Genomic DNA, 25,934 nt, shown 5'->3' with positions numbered 1-25,934 from the left:
TTCTGTTGTCATGGAAGCACATACAACAGGATCATTGTGGACATTGCTCCACCCATCAAGACTCAGGTTAACAATTTCACCCTCTAGACCTTTTGCACACTGCTCAATTTCTCTTTCATATACTTTATCCAGCAATTTGCCTGCAACATCTGCTCTGTTGGGTGCACTGTATACTGGTCTTAATGACTGAACTGTGTTAATGAAGGAGATCATAGGGGCAGTTTTTTCATCAATTACCTCCTTTTGTAATCTGCTGGTTCTTATTACAAACTTATCTATGGTTGTTTCTGGATGATGGAGATTTTTTTTTTCCTTTTTGCTACAGGTGATATACTGTGGCGATGTGACTGAAACACTATCAAACACTATCATTGGCAGATAACTTTGAAACTATAGAAAATGATGGTGATCTTGAAGGTGGATAACCTTCAGAATCCTGTATGTTGAGAATGGATTCTCCTAAACAAAATAAGTCAATGCAGTTATTTAATTATTATTACCAAACTGCTCATTTAGTATTACTCATTGCATTCACTGACACTCAGTACTACTTTAAAGGTGAAATTGTAAAAGGAAGAACTGCCTATTTCAGCTATTTATTTTTTTATCACAACTGCATCTAAAATGACAGTACCATAGAGTAACAACTATGTTTTTTGCTCAAACATGAGAATTCAAGAATAATCCAGAAGAAAGACAGGCAGTCTTTAAGAAAGAACCTGGAGATCTTGCATATTCAGACATGTTCCTTTCATCATCTTCAACTCAGCTTCCTCCTGAGAAGGAACATGTCTCATGATGATATTTCATTTGGGCAACCAGGCCTTGCATTTCTTTGTTGCATTGTTTACATTTTGCACGCATGCCTGTCTTACCCACAGGTAGAGAAACTTAAAATATTCCCAAACTGTGTCTCTCTTACAGCCTGCTGCCATTATAGGTTTTCCCTTCTAGTGTGAGAATGGTATGGTAGATCTCAAATCAATGAAGGCTACACTCAGAAAGACCTCAAGGCTTCTGGAATATGCTGCTCAAACAGTTTCACTTTTGTTTCTACTGCCTGTCCCTCCCTTCTCACATTTATCTCCAGACTACTTCTCCTTGTCCAGATCTATTCCACCCCCAATAATCTTCTATTCATTCAACTTTTTGAAACTTTGCACTTTTAGAGAGAGGTAAGGGATTGACTCTGTGTACACAAATTTACAGAGGGACAATAGGGTTGAGGTCTGTTATTTCTCACCTCTATATATTATTTATTTATTTTAAAACATTTTGCTGTCGGGGGAGGGGTAGCTCAGTGGTTTGAGCATTGGCCTGCTAAACCTAGGGTTGTGAGTTCAATCCTTGAGGAGGCCACTTAGGGATCTGGGGTAAAATCGGTACTCGGTCCTGCTAGTGAAGGCAGGGGACTGGACTCGATGACCTTTCGGGGTCCTTTCCAACTCTATGAGATAGGTATATCTCCATAACAAGTATGTTCTCTCTAGAGCCACAAATCCACAGTTTGAGAACTGCAAAACTAAGAATCTCTGATGGTATCTTCTAGACTGAGCACTGAGTTCTATTGAATAGATAGAAAGATTAACTTAAATAATCTATACAGAAGCCTGTGGAACCCCATAAGATTGGGTCCCTAATCCATGAACTATTGGAACTTTTCTTAAACATTACATGAATATATTGTCTCATACTATAGAATTAGAATTTATAATTCCTATTCCATGATGAGATATTTTTTGAGCTATAATGTTTCTTAATTAAAACTATCTTTAGATAGGTTTTTTCCTCAAAAAGCATTTTTATCAAAAAATCCGATTTTTTTTTATATCATTGATTTTTATCCACCCTGCAAGGTCTGGTGTAGAAGTGTACTATTTGTTTATGGCACTTTGCTTTATTCTCCCTAGTAATATCCTTGGTTTGATGGGCTCTGAGGAGATATAAGTCTTCTGTCTTCCTCCCCTCAAACACACACACATACATGCAGAGCATGGTAAGAACCAGCTTTGGTGATGGAGCACTGAAATCCATGAGAGATGAAGTGCCCTCTTTAACAAAGAGGATTTGGCTCTTATACTCTTCTCATGCTTTGAGATCACTGTCCTTATGAACACCAAAAATTACCTGGCTTGCAAATCAAATATATAATGGGAAGTCCAGGTGCTAACCCTGGGGTATCAAGTTAGAAATTCAAATTACAGGTACAGAGAATGCCATTAAAAAGCCAATATCCACTCTCCCAGCTATCTGTAGTCACCTGCAGGAGATCTTCTGCGGCTGAATCTGAGCAGGCTGAGAGACATGAGAATGGCTGTTATAAATGGAAGCTACACGTTTTTCAGCATCGCTCCAAATCAAGTTCTAACTGGAAAGTGGCAAATGTTGTTTTTAATGCTACATGCTGTGAGGATAAAGATCTTCTCTGTGTTGGAATCCTAAACTGAATTAGAATATTGTGGGTGTCTCTTTATTATGAAGAAGATTTTTCTCAGCAGAGCTTTGCAATAAATGAAGTTTCAAACTTCTTCGGATAAATTTGTTTTTATCTTCTGAGATTGAATCAAAAGAAAGGAATGTAGCTTTTGATTATGCAATCATCTAAGATGTTGTATGGGCGTGTAATTCATAATGTAGCCCAGCTCTATTTAAACAAACCCTTGGGTTCAAATTAAATAGCTGAGCAATCCATGGATACTTCTAAAATATCCACATGGGAAGAGCTGTTTGACTACATTTTTTGTTGTGTTGTATAAACTAAAGGCAGAGATACATGGGACAGAGAGGAATGTAACATAGTAATAATGATGCTCTTGCATACACCAGTTTGACAGGTGAAGATATGCAGGCAAGTTTAAACCAGGATGAAAAAAATTCTAATGAATCCTGAACAGCTACTTCAGAAGAAGTTATTTTCATTAATATTAAAATGTTCCTGACTTCAATGGTCAGTTAAATTAATATTGTTTTTCTTTTCTTCTCCTCTTAGTTAACACTGCCAATGTTTCCAGTTGTCGTGAAGATTGGACATGCTCATTCAGGCATGGGAAAGGTGCAGGTCTTATTTATATATATGCTAGGGGTTTTCTGGTGCTAGTCTACATTTTAATTGTCTAAATATTAAAATATATAAATTTCTCCACAGTAGGTGTTAAAACTTGTGAGCTGGCCAAATTCCAACTCAGGGTCCTGATTTGGCAAAGCCTTACTTGGGTCCCTATTCAGGACAGTATTTAAGCATATGCTTACATCCCCAGTCAGCTTAAATTCTGGCCTTGAGAAATGGACTTAAGCACATGCTCAAATGCTTTCCTGAATCAGGGCCTTATATGATAATTCTGTGGCCTGCAGCAGAATTACTTGAAAAGTCAGGTTTATAAGCACAAGTAAAGATTTGCAGGTCTGAGAATCTGGTGAATAAATTCTCCTACATCTTCCTAAATTCCCATAGTAGTTTCAATTGGATACAGTATTTTTCATTTCCTGTCCTGTAGAGTTGCAGCACACTTGCTGCATTCAATCCAGAGGCAACTACATTTCACTGGTGGGTGAAGCAATTTCCATATCACTTACATCTCACAATGGTGGTTTGAGTGTATGGCTCAATTATGCTTCCACTGATGTTAATGGGTGCAGGTACTCAATTGGTAGATATTTCCAAAGTGCTAAGAGATCTACAGATGAAAAAGGATTGAACAAGGACAAAGTGTCCTTATCCCCTTGGATTTCCAAAAATTCTATGAATTAAATATCAGCCGTTGAATAGTAGAAAATTGATTTTAGTCATTTTTCATATTTATTCATTAAAATATTTATCTTTGCATTTCAGATTTGTTAAGGAAATTTAATTTCCTTGATATTTAACATTTTACATAGCTCTGAGCCTCCTGTATACAAGAAACCTTACCTACTACAAAATTTATGGACACAAACAGAAATATCCCATGATGGAACAACATAATTGCTTAAACATCCTTACTAGGAGTTGATTGGCTTAAGCAACCAATCTCTTTTTTTAATTTAAATTTTTGAATTTAAAAAACAAAACCAAGAACCTTTTTATCTTATCCACATTGTGACTTTACCACGCTGGATGTTCTTACTCTGTTGATTTGGGGAAAGTTTATGAACTCCTCTTTGTGTGAGGGATTTTTAATGTTAGTCACTCCATTATTCCTTCTCTCCCACCTGCATTGGTTCTTTAATGGGATTTTTTCTATATCATCTAACTTTTTCCATATATTCATAATTTTTCCACTATAGTGGCCAAATAATGTTCTCAAATATATGCATGCGACTCCCACTTAAATGTTTATACCATTAAAGACTTTGGCATTAGTACATTGTATCTATCTATAGACTTGCTAGAAAAGGATTGAGGAAAAATCTGCCTTTCAATTCTTTTTCAAAATTTTCTCATGATCTGAAATAGGGGAAAGTGAATGGTTTTATTGTGAACTCACAATTTAAACTGTAGACAGGAGGAGCAATTGGGAATGAGATTTTACAGATTTAGTTAAATTATAATCTCTTTACTCTCATCCATTTTGCAGATCAGAATCTTAATAAAAAGGCATTTTATTAATACTTGTAAATTCAGCCTGGTGTATAAGAAGTGTAATGCCTGTGGAAATCTCTGGCCAAATACGTTTCGGAATTTAGTGTAATAGAAGTGCCAGGTACATATTATCTGCATTCCATAACAGTTGCTCTGAGGGAATGTTACCCGTATTTGTACATTACCTACTGAATGCCAAATCAGTGCAGTATCATTTTTCTACTTGTATATATTTTCTGACCAGCTTACACAGATTCCTAACCATCACCATTGAATTTGGCCTTTAAAATGTTCTAGTTTGTTGGATAAAATTTTCATTTCAAGCCAAAAGTTGGTGGAAATGGCTAAAGTTGTGATAATATAATTGGGCTGCTTTGACATCAAAGCTGCTACAGGTTTTGAATCCAGGCACTTATAGTTAACATTGAGCTTAGTCCAATTCCAATTGAGTCAGTGATGAAACTCCCATACACTTCAGTTGGAGCAGGATATGGCCCACTGTGCAAGTTACTGCACTCAACGTTCTTCTGATATACATGGTTACACCTTGAAAAACTATGAACTCATCCTTCAAGATACTGAGCTATTTTTTTTCAGAGGATGACTGCCCTCCGCTTCTATTGAGCCTGAGTTCAGTTCAGAACACTTAGGACCTTGGAGGATTGGTTCCTGACTAGCAAAACATTTTTAAAACGTTGATATAAACTTTGTGTACACCCAACACAAGCTTTTGCACACATTCAGTTTTCACATTATTCCTCAAAATCTTCATTAGTATGCCTGTCACCTTATTTAAAAGTACAACACAGATACTAAATACCCAATAGGTGTATTTACTTATCTCAAAATTAAATATGAAGTCCTATAAGCAACCATTTGTGTTTTGGGCTCTAATGAAGATACCTGAAGGCCGGAACAGCTGAACCATATTGGATTAAGACTATAGAATTCAATCCTTTAACAAACATCTCCCAGTCAGGAGAGGTGTCTTGCAACATAATGGTATAAACAGACTCCAAAATTCATGGTTAGATAAAGCAATTAGGTTTTTCTTGTTTGGTTGGGTTGGGTTTTTGTATTCCTTTCCTTCCTTCCTCTTATTATAACTGATCCATCCCACACAGAAGTACTGTTCACTGCATCCTTAAAACTGAAACGCCAAAGTGCTACAATAAAATACCTATAAAGAACTATTCCTAGAGATTGTTTATGTGACACAAAAATAAACATCAGTATTTTAAAAGGGTTTCCTCAAAGAAAATGTAATGTCGATACTTGATAATTGCCTTCTACAACAGTGAATGTTAAATTTCTGGCTAGAAATTATACATCTTATTGCAGGAATATTTTTGCTATATTCTAGTTTTGACAACTACAGCTTTTTTTTACAGATCAGATAAATTGTCAATTCTTTGTTTTGTAATCTGACACTATAAAAAGTAATATTTCTCACAGGAGTCATTTGCAATTGCATTTTACAGTACATACTTAACTATTGTTCTTGTTGTTTTTCTCTTCCTCATGCTGTTTGTGTTATGACAACAGGTTAAGGTAGACAACCACTACGATTTTCAGGACATAGCCAGTGTGGTAGCACTTACCCAAACCTACGCCACCACTGAACCCTTCATAGACTCCAAATACGACATCAGGATCCAAAAGATAGGCACTAACTACAAAGCATACATGTGAGCCAAAAATTATCTCCTTTCATTTTCTGATTTCGATATTTACAAAGCACCACCAAAGTTCACTTGATTGAAGTCTAATACCTCTTTTTAAATATTCCTCTATTATAAGCACTTTGTGGAGGAAGGTATTTTAGCCTTTTTTTAATTTGTTGATGGTCATTTAAAAAGCTTTTAAAAAGTGTTAAAAGTATCTCAGCTGTTTCATTTTTATATTAATAATGCATTTTGTTGAACTCTATTTGTTACAGAAATAACAATGGAAATGCTCTGAGAGAATAAAATAAATAAATGTGATATTTCAAATGGAAAGCATACAGAGGTTATAAAAATGGAAATGAAAAGGGGTCTTGTGGAGAGTGCAAAAATGGACTTTACTTCAAATGGTTTAAACTTTGAAGGATGGCAAAGTACTTTCTAGTTATTTTTTTGGAGGGGGGCTGGGAGGGAGAAATTAAACACATGCTTAGGACATTCCAGAATGGTTACCTACAACTCCCATGTGGGCAGTGGTGAAAGTAAGTTAAAGGACTTACCGGTACACTGGAGTCCTGGGCAGGGGCGGGGCCTCAACTGGAAGAGGTAGAGCCTTTAAATCAAGATTTAAGGGCAGTGGCAGCTGGGAGACTCAGGGGAGATTTAAAGGGCCCAGGGCTCTGGCCGCCACTATGGCAGCGGAGCTCCGGGCCCTTTAAATCTCCGAGGGAGCCCTGCCGCCCTACCCCGGGGCTCCGGCAGCCGGTCTCGGGCGGCGATTTAAAGGGCCGGGGCTCCCCGCAGCGGCAGGAGCACCAGCCCTTTAAAGTGCTGCCCGAGCCCGGCTGCCATAGCCCCAGGGTAGCAGCAGCAGGGCTCTGTCAGTGATTTAAAGGGCTCGGGGCTCCCCGCAGTGGCAGGAGCCCTGGCCCTTTAAATCGCCAGCCTGGGGAAGCCCGTTGGGTCCGGCATGGTGTACCGGCTTACTTTCACCTCTGCATGTGGGTCAATTCTTTCACAGCAATTTCTCAAAATAGTTTCAGGGAAACAACAACAGGAAGTGTGGTCTGATTGTTTTATAGGTGACTTTTTAAATCCCTTCAGCAGCAAGACCCAATTTTATTATTAAAAAGCTTTGAGACTACTTTAGGTCATTTTCATTCACAGGGAGACCTGAATGTATAACTCTTAACTAATGGCACAGAATATTTCATTCTAACCACACCTGATATAACTGAGGCCCCAATCTTGTAATGACCTTTAGACAGATGTAGATAGAGCTTGGAGTGGGTGCTCACAGCTCTGTCTTTTCAGGGGTCACTGCAGGATCAAGACATAAATTAGTTACTCATAATTCAGTTATTGATGCAATGGACACAATATATATTGTATGCACCTAGGAATTCCCATGATTTTGGAAAGGTGAAGAAATTCTTGTACATTAAATTTTTTTATTTATTGCTATATTTGAGCTAAAGTACAGTCTAACTCCTAATTTTTATTGGGCTCCAAGCAAACCAGAAATACTGAGATTAACACATCTCTACCATTTGTTTCAGAAAATGCTGCATTAATACACATAGTATGGAATTAAGCAAGAATACAAAAACACAGGAAAAAGAAACAAATAGCGAATGAACTTCTGTAACAGAAAATACTCACTGGGACCAAGGCTGGGTCTCTTGGAAATCCTTTCGGAAGATAATTCTTACAATAAAATTTCAGCAAAATGTCAGTAAAATGCTTTAAGCATTTTTGCAAATTTTCAGGCACGGTTACCAGTTTTAAGGTAGATGCTTAAGAATTTGAAAACAGCTGCGGCCCTATATGACCTCCTTGTCAGCATCTTTCATCTGATGGCTCCGAAGGAGCACAGTTTTAGCAGTAAGGTACAACTGCTGAATGGTTATGACACACACCCCTGCAGGAGCAGCAGATGCACAGTCCAGATGAGCAATTCTTTGAGGTGTTGTACCTCATCAACAGTGAAGTTGATGGGAGTTTAGAGCACTCTGTGCTTCACAGGGCTGGGCCCTAGATTTGTTGCATAGACTGCAGACCAAAATTATCTTAGGAGACCTCAAAAACTGAATTAAAATAGTGGTATTTTTTTTTTAGACTTTTTTTTAAATCTCCATTTTCTCCAAGATCGGGGATTGTGTCTGACTCCTGTGAGCCTAGCTGTTATTCCCCTAGATTCTTATGAAGAAATATTGATCTATTGTTATATACTCTAAAGCAACATGAAAAACAGGCAATTTACCAAATCACTGTACAACACCTCATATGCATTCATATAAGTTTTGTCAGTAGTATCTTGTTCTACAGCTGGTTCTCATTTTCTGCTGTGACACAGAAACAGAGTACTTAAAGAGCCACCACAGAAAATACCAGCAGAACGTTTGTTTTTGTAGTTTAAAAAGTGTTATTAAGAGCTTCTGTGTTGTAATTCTGTGGGAAATTGTGGTATAAACTGGATCCATGACTCACAAAAAAAGGGATGTTTAACATTTGTCAGTGGAGATTATAGCCAAAATGCAATGTTGGATCGCTCCAAATACCACAGCTCCTCAAAAGATTTCATGACACACACACAACTACCCAGTACAGGATTCATTGTATCTGACTTCAAGGAAATATAATTAAAAAGGGTGAAGCACAATGAAAACATACACATATGTACAAAAGTACCAACTGATCTTAAATCCCCACCCTCTTTTTCCAAAAGCAACACACATTGAATCCATAATTCTCTGACCAAAAGAACAATAAAACTAATGTCTAGTGTTCACATCAATCTAAAGTAATGACCTGTACTGTAGCATTGCACGTACAGTGTATGGTAATTTATGCACCTCTTCATGGAGAAAAGTCACAGAATAGAATAGAATAGAATAGAATAGAATAGAATAGAATAGAACAGAAATGCCAGAATAGAAATGCAAGTACTTTTTCATCAAACTGGAGGGGGGTAAAAGCCTTTTAAACTTGAGCTAGTAGAAAGTGTTATATTAATCTCAAATTCTTTGTTTCTTTTAAGACATTGCTTCTTTTCAAACTTCACAAAGATGGATATGAGCTGAAAATACATAATAGGCACAAGTGTAATGCACTCTAATGTGCTAGGACTTGATTCCCTAATTAATACATAATTACTGCATCTGTTTATTCAATTAATATATTTTAAAATCTTTTACTCTGTGGATTGATACCTCTTCCCAAGCTCATAATTAGGTTTATAGAAAGATGGAGACAAGCCTATTGCCACTGTAATTCACTTCTCATAAATTACAGGTGTTGCTGTTCTTTTGCCAGCAGGAAACAAGAGGTCATAATTTAGACAGTTTGTATCCGTTGCTCATTTCTAGTACAGTCTTTACAATTACAGAATGCATTCCTCTTCTCTGTACTATTCATCATCATTGGTTTAAAAAGCCAAAATGTTTTAAAAGGTACTCATTTATAAAATGTAGTGATGATGATGATTTATTATAGACATAAAAAGAGAGTAGCTTTTGTTTAGTGGGCTTTAAAATGACATAATTAGAAATAGAAGATTAATTTAATGTAATTTAATTTGAGAAGGGTCCAGAATCAGGGCCTGAAGCTAGATCCAAATTTCACAGGTAGAGACTATCTTGATTAGGGTCAAACTGGAACAATGACTCTGAACAGTCCTGAACCTTGGAGTGGTTCAAAATATGCATCTGAATATCACTGTTAGGGCCTAACTCTATAATTGGCTAAAATGAAAGTTTGGGATGGATTTGATATCTGGACCTGAAGCTTTCTTTGACTCCTGTTATTTGATATGCATTTAGAATTAGTTCACAATGTTGGTGCATCCATACTCACCACTCATAGCTGCAATTTCATAATAGTCTATTACTAATATCACCACTAAACAACAGTTGTCACAACAGTTATGAAAGTGAACAGGCAAAAGGGTATGGTGAACTGCCATTATCACACTTTATAAAATTGTATGCATGATGTTTTACTGAGACTTATGCTATCAGTTGAATTCTTGACAGTGTGAATGTTATATTGTAAGCAGCAGGAGGAGAGAAACAGAGGTAACAATTGGTATCATATTTGTGTGAAAATAAGAGCAACTTAAGAAAGATGGTGAAGATGTCTGCTCAGTTTACTGACAATAAATGTAAGTGTGCAATAGGTACTCAGTTAATATTGTGTCTGTAATATTTTTTCTCTCAGGAGGACTTCCATATCTGGAAACTGGAAGACAAACACTGGCTCTGCAATGTTGGAACAAATCGCTATGTCAGATAGGTAAGTGCAGCCTCATGTATGGACTAATTAGAAATTTAAATAATTCTCATTTTAAATTAATCAAAAATTCCCAGAGCTGATGCTAGTGCAATTAGTGTTAACTGAAGGTCCGAGAGTTCCTTTTGAAAAATTCATTAAGATAATATGGCCAAGGTTTTCCAAATAGTGGGTGCCTTAAAGGTAAGCTCCCACATCCTTATTTAGATTCCTAAATCTAAATCTATGCACTCACCTTCAAGCCAGTCAGGATTCTATTCAGGCATTTCACCACCACAGCATTAGTCCACTAGTCATTTCTCCTCTTCTCCCCAGAAGACTTCTCCTTCTGGTATATTGTACTTTTCCTCTTCTGCATCCGCCCATATATTTTCTTTACCTTGGGCTAAGCTTCTTTTCCTGTGCAACCAAACAGGCTGGTCTTAATTTCAGCCACACAAAGCATTTTCTTCTTTGTAGCCCTGCTGAATGGCATATTCTTTCCCTCTATGCTACATTGGGCTACACTGAGTTTCTTCTCAGCTGCTGGGATGTACTGAGGCCTCTCCCATGACACCAGTCCAGGTGTTTTGTTAGGCTCATCACTGCTTCCTTCTTCTACCCAATAAATGGATATTTCCTGCAGCCCTATCAAGTTCTTTCTTCCCTGCCATATCACTTTGAGCTTAGCCCCAGAACTCTGATATTGCTCATTTTTGTATGTTCCTCCGCTATGCCCAGGCCTCTGTCCCCTGAAAACAAAGCTCTGGAGCCTTACTGCAGCTGTGAGATTTTTCTTCTTTCTACTTCTGTAACTGTTGCCATTGTTTGAAGGTAAACAAATTATGCGCAGTAAAAATGTCCTATCCTTGTTTTCATGATGCTAAAGAATCTTCACTTTTTGTAGAGTGGTTAGGTAGTGAAAAGGTAAAATAAAGTTTCTTCACCAATGATCACCTTTTTCCCTTCAGTTTCTCTGAATCTGGAAGCTACACTCATTCATTTCCACTTGTGAATTGACAGACACAGGAAAGCCAGCCTTTTCTATAAGGGTGAAAACAAGTAAGAAGGGGAATGACAGCTCCCAGCTGTCCAGCCCCTGCCCCCTTTCATCTAGACCAGGAATGGGCAAACTACAGCCCAGGGGCCGCATCCGGCCATTCACATGTTTTAATCTGGCCCTCAAGCTCCTGCCATGGAATGGGGTCCAGGGCTTGCCCCGCTCCACGCGTGCCATGGCTCCGCGTGGCTCTCGGAAGCAGCAGCATGTCCCCCCTCCAGCTCCTACGTGGACGGGCAGCCAGGGGGCTCTGCACGCTGCCTCCACCCCAAGCGCCACCCCCGCAGCTCCCATTGGCTGGCAACCGCGGCCAATGGGAGCTGCAGGGGCAGCGCCTGCAGATGGGGCAGTGCGCAGAGCCGCGTGGTCATGCCTCTGCATAGGAACTGGAAGGGGGACATGCCCCTGCTTCCAGGAGCTGCTTGAGGTAAGCACCACCTGGATCCTGCACCCCTGACCCTCTCCTGCACCCCAACCCCTTGCCCTAGCCCTGATCCCAGTCCCAGCCCGGAGCACCCTCCTGTACCCCAGAACCCTCACCTCACCCACACCCCAACCCGGAGCTCCCTCTCACACCTGAACTCCTCATTTCTGGCCCACCCCAGAGCCCACACCCCCAGCTGGAACCCTCACCCCCTCCCGTACCCCAACCCCCACTTTTGTGAGGATTCATGGCCTGTGATACAATTTCCATACCCAGATGTGGCCCTTGGGCCAAAAAGTTTGCCCACCCCTGATCTAGACAGATCCCTCAGTGGGAGAGCATGGCAATGATAGCTCTGTACTCTGAGGGGGAAGCGTAAGTGAGCTGAAATGCTCCCCTGTTCTTTCAGAGAGTGAGACTACATCTTCCCCGACAACAAAAAAGTGTGTTTACGCATATTAGCTATCCCACTATAAAAACATAGTGGAGACTAGACACTTTTATATTACTATGCAGTAAACTAGTCATCCCCAGATGGGAGGGAGGGGACGGAAGTATAGTGCTGACCTCACCTAGCTACCTTACGGTAAACACTAGAAGTGGTTTGTCTCCACTTTGGATTTGATAGAGAAATAACTATCACACATTAGTTATTGCACTATAAAAATATACCTTTGTGCCAGCAAAGACAAAGCTTGAGAGTAAAACAGAAATCCCTTCCCAAAAGCCAGTAACAGGAGAATGAACATCTACACCACACATATATACATGTGTATATACATTTTTTGTACATTCACACTGAAATGCCTGCACCAGTGCAGGAAGGAGTGAACTCTACCTGCCAAGAATTAAGGGAATTTGAAAACAGACTCAGAATAATTAAGGGTTTGAACTAATAACCTGAGATTTACATATAATACTTGTCATGATTTGGAGTTGTCTGAATTTTTGTAGCTCCTTGGGTTGGCAACAGAAATCCTAGTCCACGTCCTGGAGACAGAGTTAAAAAAAATCAGAGTCTGTTGAAATAATGAAAAGAGAATGTGCAGAGCACATGTGCTCTTTGCAGCTGTAGCATGTTCTCATTGACCCTTCCATTTCAGACAGGTCCCTCTCACCAAACTAGAGGGCTCATCTCCCTTTCCACACCAAATGCTCCCTAAACATGTCCCACGGAACATTATCTTTTAGTTTTGAGTGTCCTCTCTCGGACACTGCAAATTATATTAGCTCTGGGAAAACTAGGACTGTGGCCTTTGGTCAAGCCTACCAGGCAACAAGCTCTTCCACCCAAGATCACTCCTAATATCTGTAGTTGTCTTTGCAGCTCAGTGTTTTATTGGCAAAGGATGGAATGTCAAAAACTACCTTCAGTAATATCCAGTTGATGTTTTATGGATTTCAAATGATAGCCTCTTTAAAAGAGAAATAACATCGCCTTGCAAATACAAGCTTTGTGTTTCCCATTTTTTGCTAAACACACCTTGGCATTTTACAGAAAAAAAAAAAAAGGTTATGAACAAGTGGACACTATCAGTATAGTCAGTGAATCCACAGCTGTTGAAATTGAGAAGCATCCAGACATCACTAGTTTCAGACAAAAAGATTTTGCTCAAAGGAGAAACAGCAAAATTATTTTCATTGCCAAATGTTCCCAAAAGGATTTTTTTAAACAGTTGTACAAATTTCAAAGTACAGCATTCTGCCTAAAGTGAAACTTTTCTGCTGGAAAAGACTTGTAATAAGAAAATATTCAAAATGTGCACTAAGAAGTTTGCTTGTAGAGGATACGATTACTTAAGATGTGTGAATAAAAGCTTTATCCCTCACAGCCCAGCCTCTCCCTTCCCTTTGATCTTACAGTAAAATCTGAATCCTGTGTTTATTACATCAGTTTTTTTGCAATGGAAATTACTATGATGTGGCAAATTGATCTTTATGGCTCAAAGGCTGGATCAAAAAAGAGGAGGAGATGAGCTGTAAAGGAAACAGCTCTCATTTAAATTCAAATATTTGACCATTAGCTTACGTGGGAAGAAGAAGAAAAAAACATGTGAATGGTAAATGTCTTTTCTTTATTTTTTTTTTTTTAAAAAGGGCTCATCAGCCTCTGAATTAGGAGAGCTGTAATATCAAACTCTATAAATTATTTCATGATTGTATCATCAGGTACTATGGCCCATGTTCAGATAGGCTTTTCGTTAACAAAAGTTCTCGATACCACAGCTGCCATCTTTCATCCTAGAGGCCAACCTCTGCCCTTGAGCATGTGCACATAACTCCCATTGTCTTCATCTAACTCTGCATGCTCATAACTGAAGGCACAGTACAGCTATGTGTGCCCTGGGATTTTATGACTCCCGCCAAACACTATCCATTCTGTCTATGCCCCGCCCTAGCAATTGCTTCATTTTTTTTCTGGCAAGAAAGTCCCACTTTGACTCAGTCACTGGTCAGTTATCTGGCCTTTCTACAGAGATGAGCACAGGATGGACAGACCATTCTTGCATTGAGAACTTTGAGTTACTCCTTACTGTAAAGATGAACTATCCAGCCCAATCAACATGTATTGTAAACATCCATCTTGTTTCTTTCTCTGAGGTTATAAATCAAATGTAATACAAGAGGTAATGTGCTTAAGAGTCTAAAAAGGGCCTAACTTACCATATTACACTATCTAAAATATTTGAGGTAAGGAACACAAAATCAATATAACACTCAATATAGAAAAGTCTTATAAAATGTAATAGTTTAATTGGCATTAAACCAAAACAGTTCCAGAAATGTTATTCCAAAAACCCACAGAAATTAGCAGATAATTATATCCTTTCTATAGCTTTTTTGAAACATCCTTTAAAATTCTATAGGATGATCCAAAAATGTATATAACTGCTATAATATATGGTTGAATTCTACATAGGGGACCATACCACTACACTTCACTTGATGCCTCTACATTGTCCATTCTCATTGTGTTGGTTTAGTGTTAAATGATTTGTTCATAACCTACCACTGACCATGTTGAATACATTTATGGACAATAAAATATTGAAGATAAAGACACTCCCATGTTTCAAAACAGATATTAGTTTTCCTGATAGAATAGTAAGAATAGCCAAAATTAAGAAGCAGCCTAGCCTGTGTCAGGCAACAGTTACGTAACAACATATTTGGAGCTCTGCTCATGTACAAAGATTTAGAGTGGCCCCAGTTGCCTACCTCACTTTAGCTCATTGGCACCACTCCAGCAGCAGAAAAGGTTCAGAATTTGGCTAGATCTCAGCAGCTGATAATTTGGCCTTTTGGGGAGTCCTTGGCTGGTGTAGAGCCAGCATAAGTAGCTACACCACCCTCTCCTGGCCTGAACATAAAGGGCATGTGAAAGACAGAAGTACCATGGCTGGAATGCTATTGAGCTCGAGCTATTCTCAGATGACGGATGACACTTTAGGGGCAGGTACCAGCATTCATGGTTTCGATCAGTCTTAAGGGTATTCTAAACTATGCTGGAGCTAGGGCCAGTATATCACCAGTTCAAGAAATAGGGAGCTAGCTCCTCTGTGACACCACAACACTGTGCCTAGTGGACACTGGGCTAGTATTTCTAAGAGTATGTCTACACTACCTGCCGGATCGGTGGGCAGCAATCGATCCAGCGAGGGTTGATTTATCGTGTCTAATCTAGACACAATAAATTGATCCCCAAGCGCTCTCCCGTCGACTCCTGTACTCCACCACCGTGAGAGGCGCAGGCGGAGTTGACAAGGGAGTGGCAGCAATTGACTCACCACGATGAAGACACCATGGTAAGTCGATCTAAGTAAGTCCACTTCAGCTACGTTATTCATGTAGCTGAAGTTGCGTAACTTAGATCGATACCCCCACCCACCCAGTGTAGACAAGGCCTAAGACACTATTATAGTAAATGAAAATTCAGTAAAGCTGACAGACTCAGGAGGAGACTGAATTTAAAGCAACTGTCCAGCTAACAAACTATCCAATTAGGTCTATATAATAATGAGGACTTGATTTTATACTGATGGGAACTATTTTTTCCACACAACAGGTACAAGCTCTGGGTTGACACCTGTTCTGAAATGTTTGGGGGTTTGGATATCTGTGCTGTCAAAGCTGTACATGGCAAGGATGGAAAGGATTATATTTTTGAGGTAAGATATGCCATACTTGTCAATATAAGCATTTCCTTGTTAAGAGACCTGAGTAAAACCACTTTACATATGATTTAGGCTTCCAACTCAGGTTGTTTGCATGTCAGAGGATGTAGTGTATTTAACAATGTTTAAGTCATAATGCAAGACCACATATCCAAGTTAGGGGCACAGCTTCCTGGAAAATGTAACCATATCATAATGTTTTCTAGTGTCTGAGGAAACGTTCACAAATTATAAACAAAACCAAATGGAGATGTCCTATTTTCCAAACTCAAACTTTCCTTCCTAAATGGGCTCACCAAGATTACTTTGGAGTAAGATTTGTGGACAGCACTATCCCAAGGGAACCCCAACAGAAGGATATCTTTACATGGAAAGGGAAATTAAGAACCTTGTTTTCACTTTGTGTCTTTTTTTTTCAGCCTAAAATACAATTTTCAGGTCTGATACCCCATGAACCATCAATGCTGGAAGACACTGCTGGGCTTTTCAAAATGATATAGGAGTTTCTAGACCTGATGGTTCTTGATCATTTGGCTTACCCCCACCCTGCCCCCCAAAAAGCCATCACAGGTTATTTATCTATGTAGTCCGTTGGGGGGAGTAGCTCCTCCCCCTCCTGGTCTGTGGGCGGCCAGTCAGCCCCACTACGTCTCCGGGTGTCGCCTGACATGGGGAATCAGCGGGGAGACGTGAGCTCGGGCCTGTGATCAGGGCCAAACAACACACACAGTTACGGAGCCCCAGCCGCTGGTTGGGGCGGGGTAGTAAAGAGTCTCGGGCTCAGGCCTGTACTCAGGCTGGGCAGCAAACAGCCAGTTAGCACAGGTCCTTTATCAGAGTGGGGCAGTAGAGTCTAAAGGGCTCAGGCCTGCACTCAGGCTGAGCAGCAAACAGTCGGGCCTCCTAGTTCTGGAAGAGGGCCGACAAGCGCAGGCTTCTTGCCTAAGGGGTGTGGGGAGACTGCCACCCCATGGATTGGGGTGGCAGGTGGGACGCAGGCCCACCCACTCCACTGCGTCCTGGCACAGGGCCCTAGCAGTGGTAGCAGTGTACTTCCGGTCCCGTCCACTGACTTCCAGCAGGAGGGTTGAGCGTGATGTAGCTCCATCCAACAGAGCTCAATGAGGGGCTCCTCCCCCTCTGGGTCTGTGGGTGGCCAATCCACCCCTCTACAATCTAACAATGCAGGATGCTTTCAGCATCTCAGGACAGTCTGTCCCTAGGATCCCAGTTCCATTTTACTCAAATCCCCCCAAGTCAGGTTCTGATTTTGCAAAAACAAAAGCAAGAGTGGTTTTATCCAAGCCACCAAAGTACACTGGTATCCCAGAGACAGGTTCTGGTTTTGTCCTCTCATGGATCATGGTATCCATTTCTAAATAAAACCAAAAGGTTTGGTTCTTTTGTGTTCTGCTTGTGAGATTCCAAAAGAAGAAAATACATATAGCTGCTTACAAATGCAATTAAAATTCATTTGTCATCACTGTCAAGTGCTAAGCACCCACGACTCCCACTGACATCAGTAGTAGTTGAGGGAACTCAGAAGCTCGCAGGATCAAACTCAGTGCTGTACTCCTCAAAAATTAGAGTTCGTCAGTAGTAGCTCCCTCACATCTTGAAGAATGTGAACTGTAGAGATCCTGTTTCCTCGGACAACATGCCTGGCTACATCAAAACAACTCTATACACATCCAGCAGGATGAAAGCCATTCCATTCTAACCCCTTATTTTTACTCCCTCGTATACTGCCACTCTCTCTGAAATATTCCCTGTTTAGTTGAAGTCTTCCATGCTTGTTTTCAGCAATAATTTCAATTTCTATAAAGCTGGTTAAGCTGGCTGATTGTAAGTATGTGAAAGTTTTCCATTTTTTAAAAAAATCTCCTTTTTGGTCCTTTTTCTGCTAATTCAAAATAGAGGATAATGCTTGAACTTACAGTTTACCATGGACTTAGAGCACAATCTTGCAAGGTTCTGAGCAACACCTGCAAAATACTTCCAACTCCCACTGAAGTTAGCATGCGCTCAGTAACTTTCTAGACGAGGACCAGTGCCTGTCACAGGTCTGAAAAATGTTTTCACTGATTAAAAAAAAGTTGTGAATGAAAATGTCATAACAGACACACACTATATACTTCATTTTTCTTCCTCCTTTTGAGCACATGACCTGGCCATCTGCACCAGATATACTCCTGTTTTTAGAAAAAAATCTAATCAATTGTAGTGGGCCTACTTAAGGACCATTTAAAAATATAATACATAACAGACACTGCACTGAAATTACAGAACTGATAGAAGTATGGTAATTCTTTGCTACTGTACAGAGTCAGCTGAATTGTTTTGGAAACAATGACACATTCATCAGCATGGATTGTTAAAAGTTTTATTATCCATTGAGATGTAGAACTGCTCTAGAAATTCAGATTCATGACGTGTAAAAATCTGTGATTTCCTATAAACATGTAGTGATTGGTATTAAAAAGTCAACATTTACTGCACAGTTGTTCTGAGATATCACAAAGATTGCCTACTTTAAGATGGGGGAAACTTGTGGTGTCTCAGATATGGTTTGGTACAGAGGGTAAATGCTGACTTTTTAAACGTCAAGCTGTATAAACACACTTGTCCCCCATACAGATGATACAAATGCTGACTTTTAAAAATAGTAGACCACAGCACAATGCGCACACAATGTAGGAACACTTAAGTCAAATACAGATGCAATGTTAGGACCCCTTCAACAAACACATCCTCTCAGACAGGAGGACTGGGTCCTTTGTAAATACACACTTTCTGTCTAGGCCAAGGGTTCTCAAACTGGGGATCAGGACCCCTCAGGGGGTCGTGAGCTGTCAGCCTTAACCCCAAACCCTGCTTCTCCTCCAGCATTTATAATGGTGTTAAATATATAAAAATGTGGTTTTAATTTATAAGGGAGGGTCGCACTCAGAGGCTTGCTATGTGAAAGGGGTCACAGTACAGAAGTTTGAGAACCACTGTTCTAGGCAGATACCCTCTATATAATACAAGGTTCATGATTTGGAACATACATAAGCAGAGACTCACAATATCAGGATACTCATGGTACTTAGGTACTATGTGCATTACCTCTAGACTTATGCTGAAAGAAAAGTAACTCTAAATTATTATTATAATTGTATGTCTTATGAAAATAACACTAGCTCTGGCCTGTGAAAGCTGATTACCCAATTTCATATTGCCCATCGCTTTTCATTTTATATGCTGTTATCATTAATCATATTCCCCTGGTAATTTAGCTGGTCTATTTGGGCTGTGGATGGTCATTTCAGATTTCCATGATTTAAAGCTCTGCTTCTTTTCAGTCCTCAAAGTCTTTAAACCACAGACAGTACCAGAATCAGATACAAAGTGCTGACACCATATTATGTCTCATGAACTTAATGTTCTAGCTGTACTTTTAAAGCACCTTTTCTAAAGAGATCCATTACTTATGATTTAGTCCAGTGCATGCTCACTGTATGCAAGTGTTATTTGTTTGATATTTTATCCAAGTCTACAGAAGGCTAAGCTATTCTTCATTGTTCTGAAATAGTTTTCTCTTATACATGTAGGTGGATTGAATGTGGTTCTCCTGTTGTTTGGCACATTTTCCATAACAACCAGCTAATTATTTGCATTTTAAAGCCTCCTAACTGGGCATGTAGTATTACTAGCATACTTGTTCTGTACCAATGATGTGAGTGATCATAAATAATATGGAAGTATTTTTGAAATACACTGAATTCATAAAGACAGAAATATGTCATAAGTGCTAAGCAACACTGAAGCAAATTTACAGACACTTAGCATCTTGGAGTAAGAAATAAGTCTTATTCTGAAAAAGAAAAATCTACAGACCCTCATCTTCAAATATTAGCCTCTTTTAGAGTTTTTCCTCGTGGGGTTTCATGTTTTGCTTTGACATGTTAATAAATGGTTTTCAATGTCTTTGGCTATCAACAATTACAGTTTAAAATACAGATTTCTAGATATATTAGGTTTCTGGGTTAGGTCAAATGTCTCACCAGCAGCACCTCCTCCTCTCCATGCAGACAGACAGTCACTCCTTTTTAACCAACCCTCCAGGAGGATTTTTCCCCTGGCTTGGAAGGTGCTGCTTGCTGAGAACAATATAATTATTATTCCTTAGCACTTACTGAGTAGAAAAGATTAACATTGGAGCAGCTCCTATTCCTTCCTCATATCATTGATCAAGAATGGCATCAATTAATGTTTTGGGACTAGCTGGCTAATAATAGTGGTGTCTCTAGTTGTTCTCTGGCAGTGGTGACCTTGACTGCCACTGGTTTTGCAGGACTACACTGCATCTATCATGCCATACCCCCACCCCCTTCTTCAGGGCTCCTCGCAGAGAATATGGATTGTTTGTTTTGCGGCCCTTTGTAAGTGAAACACCCGCTCTTCCATCAACTCAAAAATGCTATTCTCTGGGTTTGGCAGTCACTTCTGCCTCTCCCTCAGCATCTGTACAAACAACATTCCATTAGAAGCATTATTCCCTGTGGTTACAGAGATCTGTCCCCAGAATAAAAAATGCTGAATTTGTGTCCTGTCTCAGGAGCAGGCGCTCTCTTTGGAAGAGGCTGATGTAACCACTAATTAAGAGTGGACAGCAAACTATTCCAGCTGTCTCTGGGTGCCTAAATCAGTTAATCTCTGCAGCTGCACTGCTCTTGAAACTAAGGGGCGGCACTCATCTACTTTGCCATATCCTGACACACTAGTGGAGTGGTACTCTTCAAAACCTGGCATGTACTCCCATGTCTGTGACTCAGCATTACAGTTAGTTACATTTTAGGAAAATTTGATTTTTTTTTAGTGAAAAATATCAAAATTTGGTGATGAAAATGTGGGGAGAAGTTTGGCAAAACTTCCTCAAATCCTCTTTACCCACAATTTTCTCAAATTTAAAAAAAAATAACATTTTGATGAAAAACATACCTTTTTTGCTTTTGAGCAAGCTCTATTGCAGCATCCATTTTTTAAGGATGTATGTGTGCCTGTCATAACTATAAAGGGAAGGGTAACAGTCCTCCTGTGTACAATACTATAAAATCCCTCCTGGCCAGACACTCCAAAATCCTTTTACCTGTAAAGGGTTAAGAAGCTCAGGTAACCTGGCTGACATCTGACCCAAAGGACCAATAAGGGGACAAGATACTTTCAAATCTTGGTGGGGGGAAGGTTTTTGTTTGTGCTCTTTGTTTTGGGGGTTGTTCGCTCTTGGGACTGAGAGGGACCAGACATCAATCCAGGCTCTCCAAATCTTTCTGAACAAGTCTCTCATATTTCCAACTTGTAAGTAAACAGTCAGGCAAGGCGTGTTAGTTTTTATCTTTGTTTTCTCAACTTGTAAATGTATCTTTTGCTAGAGTGTTTATCTCTGTTTGCTGTAACTTTGAACCTAAGGCTAGAGGGGATTCCTCTGGGCTCTTTAGGTTTGATTACCCTGTAAAGTTATTTTCCATCCTGATTTTACAGAGATGATTTTTACCTTTTTCTTTAATTAAAAGCCTTCTTTTTAAGAACCTGATTGATTTTTCCTTGTTTTTAAGATCCAAGGGGGTTGGATCTTGATCCACCAGAAGTTGGTGGGAGAAAGGAGGGGGATGGTTAATTTCTCCTTGTTTTAAGATCCAAGGGGTTTGGATCTGTATTCACCAGGGAATTGGTGAAGAGTCTCTCAAGGCTACCCAGGGAAGGGAATTAGCATTTGGGAGTGGTGGCAGCGGACCAGATCTAAGCTGGTAGTTAAGCTTAGAAGTTTTCCTGCAGGCCCCCACATTTGTACCCTAAAGTTCAAAATGGGGAAGCAGCCTTGACATGCCCATTGTGTTTTGCATGCATTCTCCGGAGAAAAGATTTAGACCTAAAAGTCTGAGGGCAGAAATGACAGTAAGATGAAACAATGTTCTATCCTTGGCATGTGCAATAAATGCAGATATGACCCCTTAAAATCAGAGCTGGTTGAAATGTGGGGTTTCCAGGTTGATATTTCAAAATTTCTCATAAACTAGAAGTCCAAAAAAAAATGTTAGTTGCGGAAACATTGATACATGGTGTTTCCGAAACTAGCTATGCTCCCCAAGACCAACAGCTATAGACTGTAATTGACATTCTTCTAAGGTTCACCACCACTATTAGCAGTATCAATTTCAGTCAGCAGCTCTTGGGCAGCCCCACAATGTGGACTGCTCTTATACCAGAGGCCCAGGGCTTCCAGACTCTCAGACTAGCTGGCTACCTGCATGACGGGGCTGTCCTGAAGCCACAGACCCTTCTGACTTCTTTGACAGGGTAACTGGTTTGGTGAATGGGGGAATGTGGTGGACTTCAGCAGGGCTTTTGACACAGTCCCACACAGGGCTGGATTACCCAATAGGCAGACTAAGCACATGCTTAGGGCACCAGCAAAGCAGGGGGCACCAAAAAAAATTGATATTTGATATTTCAAAAAAAGCATCGAAGTAGTCATCATGGGAAAAATCAGAACTTTGTTATTACTTATCCCCACCTAAACTAGGGGGGGCGTCCTACTAATGTAGATCGAAATAATGCGAGGAAATCAGAGACTGTAACTGACATCCTACTCCTGGTGGTAAAACAGACATTGTTCTAGAAGATGTGGATGTGTCAGACACTGAACCTGCTCATGCTGTAAATAATAGGAGAAAAGATCCTGATATGTGGGTTGATTTCAGTACCAATGATATAGCTTACTGGATAGATCGCAGACCAAATGACTGTCAACACCACACTGGGCCATTTGAGAAATCACGTCGGACTTTTACCAATGGCAAACAAACAAGATATTGTCCACAAAAAAATATTTTTAGGCATGAAAGTGAATGGTGAGAAGAATACTCGAGAATGGCTACTGTATTCACCATCAACAGGGTCTGTGTACCGTTTTGTTTGCAAACTTTTTGCATATAAACCTTCAACATCCTGGTTTGCTGCAGATGGATTTAGTGACTTGCAGAATACTGTTTTAATTGAACAACATGAAAATAGCACTACTCACAGAGATTCAATGTTGACATATTTAAATCGAAGACAGGGCTTTGGATTGACACAAAAATTGGAAGAACAAATTAAAGGGGAGCGTGAATACTGGTAACATGTCTTGCAGCGTGTTATAGCTGTTATTCAAACATTAGCTGAACGTGGTCTGCCTTTCCAGGGATCAAATGACACATTTGGATCATTGTAGAATGGAAATTTCTTGGGATTGTTGGAGCTTGTGGCTCAGTTTGACTCATTGTTAGCAGGCCATATCTCAAAATATGGGAATGCTGGCAAAGGTAACCCAACATACTTATCCAAGACAATATGTGATGAACTCATTGGTCTAATGAGCGACAAAGTTCATTCAGCTATTGTGGATGAAATAAGTACTGCTGGGTACTTCCATTTATCTGTCAATTCTACACCTGATCTTTCACATATTGATCAATTGAGTATTGTACTAAGATATGTGTCTCCCACAGATGGAAAACCAGTTGAACGATTTATAACATTCCTCAATTTGAAAAGCCACACTGGTGAAGAAATGGCAAATCAAGTACTGCATTATCTGTGCCAAGTTTACAAAATAGATTTCTCAAAGTGCAGAGGTCAGTCTTATGACAATGCTGCCAACATGTCAGGGCATTTTCAAGGAATGCAGAAGAAGCTTTTAGAACAGAACAAATATGCCATATTCATACCATGTGCTGCACACTCACTCAGTCTTGTTGGCTGCAGTGCTGTTGATTGTTGTCCGGTGGCAGTAAGGTTTTTCTCAACAGTCCAGTTACTTTATACATTTTTCTCTGCCTCAACACACCGATGGGCAGTTTTTAAAACATATTTGGGCAATGATCGTGTGTTGAAATCTCTTTCTAATACTCGCTGGGAGGCACATGCATTGGCAACAAGTGCAATTCTGGAGTCCGACTGAAAGATTGTGGATGCTTTGGAAAGTATAGCTGAAGAGCAATCACAAAAGGGAGAAACTATATGAGAGGTAGAAAACATTGCAAACAAAATGCAAGAACTAGAGTTTGTTTTCATGTTGACCATGTGGAATGAAATTTTACAACACTTTTACCACACAAATCAAGCTCTCCAAGAAAAAGAATTGGATTTGAAAACATGTGCAGACCTCTGTCAATCATTAGCAGACCACTTACACACTTTGAGGAATGATTTCAAAAGATTTGAAGACATATCAAAAGATATCTTGCCTGATACTAACTACAAAGAAGCCCAGTCCCACAAGCGAATCAGGAAAAAACAAGCAAACAAGAGCAGTACAACAGAAACAGCATTGAATCCTAGAGACAAATTTCGCATATCTACTTACTACACTATAATTGATACACTTGAAGCTCACATGATGAGGAGAGGTGAAGTATACAAAGAAGTATCAATTAGATTTTCTTTTCTAAATGATATGGACTTATCTGACGAACAATATTCACAGGGTTCCCAAAAGCTAGTTGACTCATACCCTGTTGACTTGAACATGAATCTCTGTGGAGAAGTACGGCAGTTCCACTGTTATATGCACGCAAAGTTTAATGAAACAGGAAAAATGAAATTCAGTCACATTGATCTTCATGACACAATATTGAAAGATGGAATACAATGTGTATTTCCAAATGTAGAGATCGCACTACGTATTTTTCTAACATTGATGATTACTAACTACTCCGCAGAACGCTCTTTTTCTCAGCTGAAAAGAATAAAAAACCCTCAGAGAGCAACAGTGTGTCAGGACAGACTTGATTCACTTTCCCTATTGTGTATGGAAGCGGACATGCTTCGTTGAGTCAGCTTCGATGAACTTATCCAGAATTTTGCAAATCAGAAAATCTAGAAAGAAGCTATTTTAATTTCAGCATACATGTAAGTTTTGTGTCATTTCGAAAAATAAAATGTTATTTTATGGTATAGTATTGTTTTTATTTTGAATTATGTATGTGGGGGCACCATAATCTTTTCAGTGCTTAGGGCCTCTAAAGGTCTTAATCCAGCCCTGGTCCCACATGACATTCTGATAAATAAGCTGGAGAAATGTGGGCTTGGCAGAACTACCATTAATTGGATACATAATTGGTTAAACAACTGCAAACAAAGAATAACAATTAATAGAATGCTGTCAGATTGGAGGGAGGTCTCAGTGGGTTTCCTCAGGGGATATATTCTGGGTCTGGTGTTTAACATCTTTATTAATGACCTAGATGTAGGAATAGATGTAGCATCCTGATCAAATTTCCAGATGACACAAAGCTGGGCAGGGGTTGCCAACACTTTGGAGGATAGAGCTAAAATTCAGAGGGATCTTGATAAATTGGAGAACTGAGCTATAAACAAAAAAAATGAAATTCAACAAAAGACAAATATAAGGTGCTACGCTTAAGGAAGATAAACCAAATGCACAAATACAGAATGGGGGATAACTGGCTTAGCAGCGGCACTGCTGAGAAGATATGGGAGTAGTGGTGGATCACAACCTCAACATGAGTCAGCAATGCAATGCTGTTGCAAAAAAAAATGCAATTTTAGGTTGCATGCAAGTCACAGGAGGTGATAGTACTGCTCTACTCAGCGCTGGTTAGGCTTCAGCTGGAGTACTGTGTCCCATTTTGCTCAGCAATGTATAGAAAGGATGTAGAGAGACTGGAAAGGATCCAGAGGCGATTGACAAAAATGATCAAAGAGATGAAATGCAAGCCATATGAGCAAAGACTGAAGG

General features: G+C 39.6%; 1 protein-coding gene across 1 annotated transcript in view; it reads left to right on the top strand.

Annotated features, from left to right (window-relative positions):
* SYN2 (synapsin II) overlaps positions 1-25,934 on the top strand; it is a 424,624-nt gene that overhangs the window by 348,415 nt on the left and 50,275 nt on the right. The window contains exons 6-9 of the mRNA XM_034775492.1: positions 2,990-3,052; positions 6,104-6,246; positions 10,441-10,515; positions 16,042-16,144. Of these exons, the coding sequence (XP_034631383.1) occupies positions 2,990-3,052; positions 6,104-6,246; positions 10,441-10,515; positions 16,042-16,144 (384 nt within the window). The remainder of the gene's footprint in view (positions 1-2,989; positions 3,053-6,103; positions 6,247-10,440; positions 10,516-16,041; positions 16,145-25,934) is intronic.

The sequence above is a fragment of the Trachemys scripta genome, chromosome 7 (genome assembly GCF_013100865.1).
Source record: "Trachemys scripta elegans isolate TJP31775 chromosome 7, CAS_Tse_1.0, whole genome shotgun sequence".
NCBI classification, from domain to species: Eukaryota; Metazoa; Chordata; order Testudines; family Emydidae; genus Trachemys; species Trachemys scripta.
The sequence above is the reverse complement of the archived record's forward strand: the minus strand, read 5'-3'. Positions and strand labels throughout refer to the sequence as shown.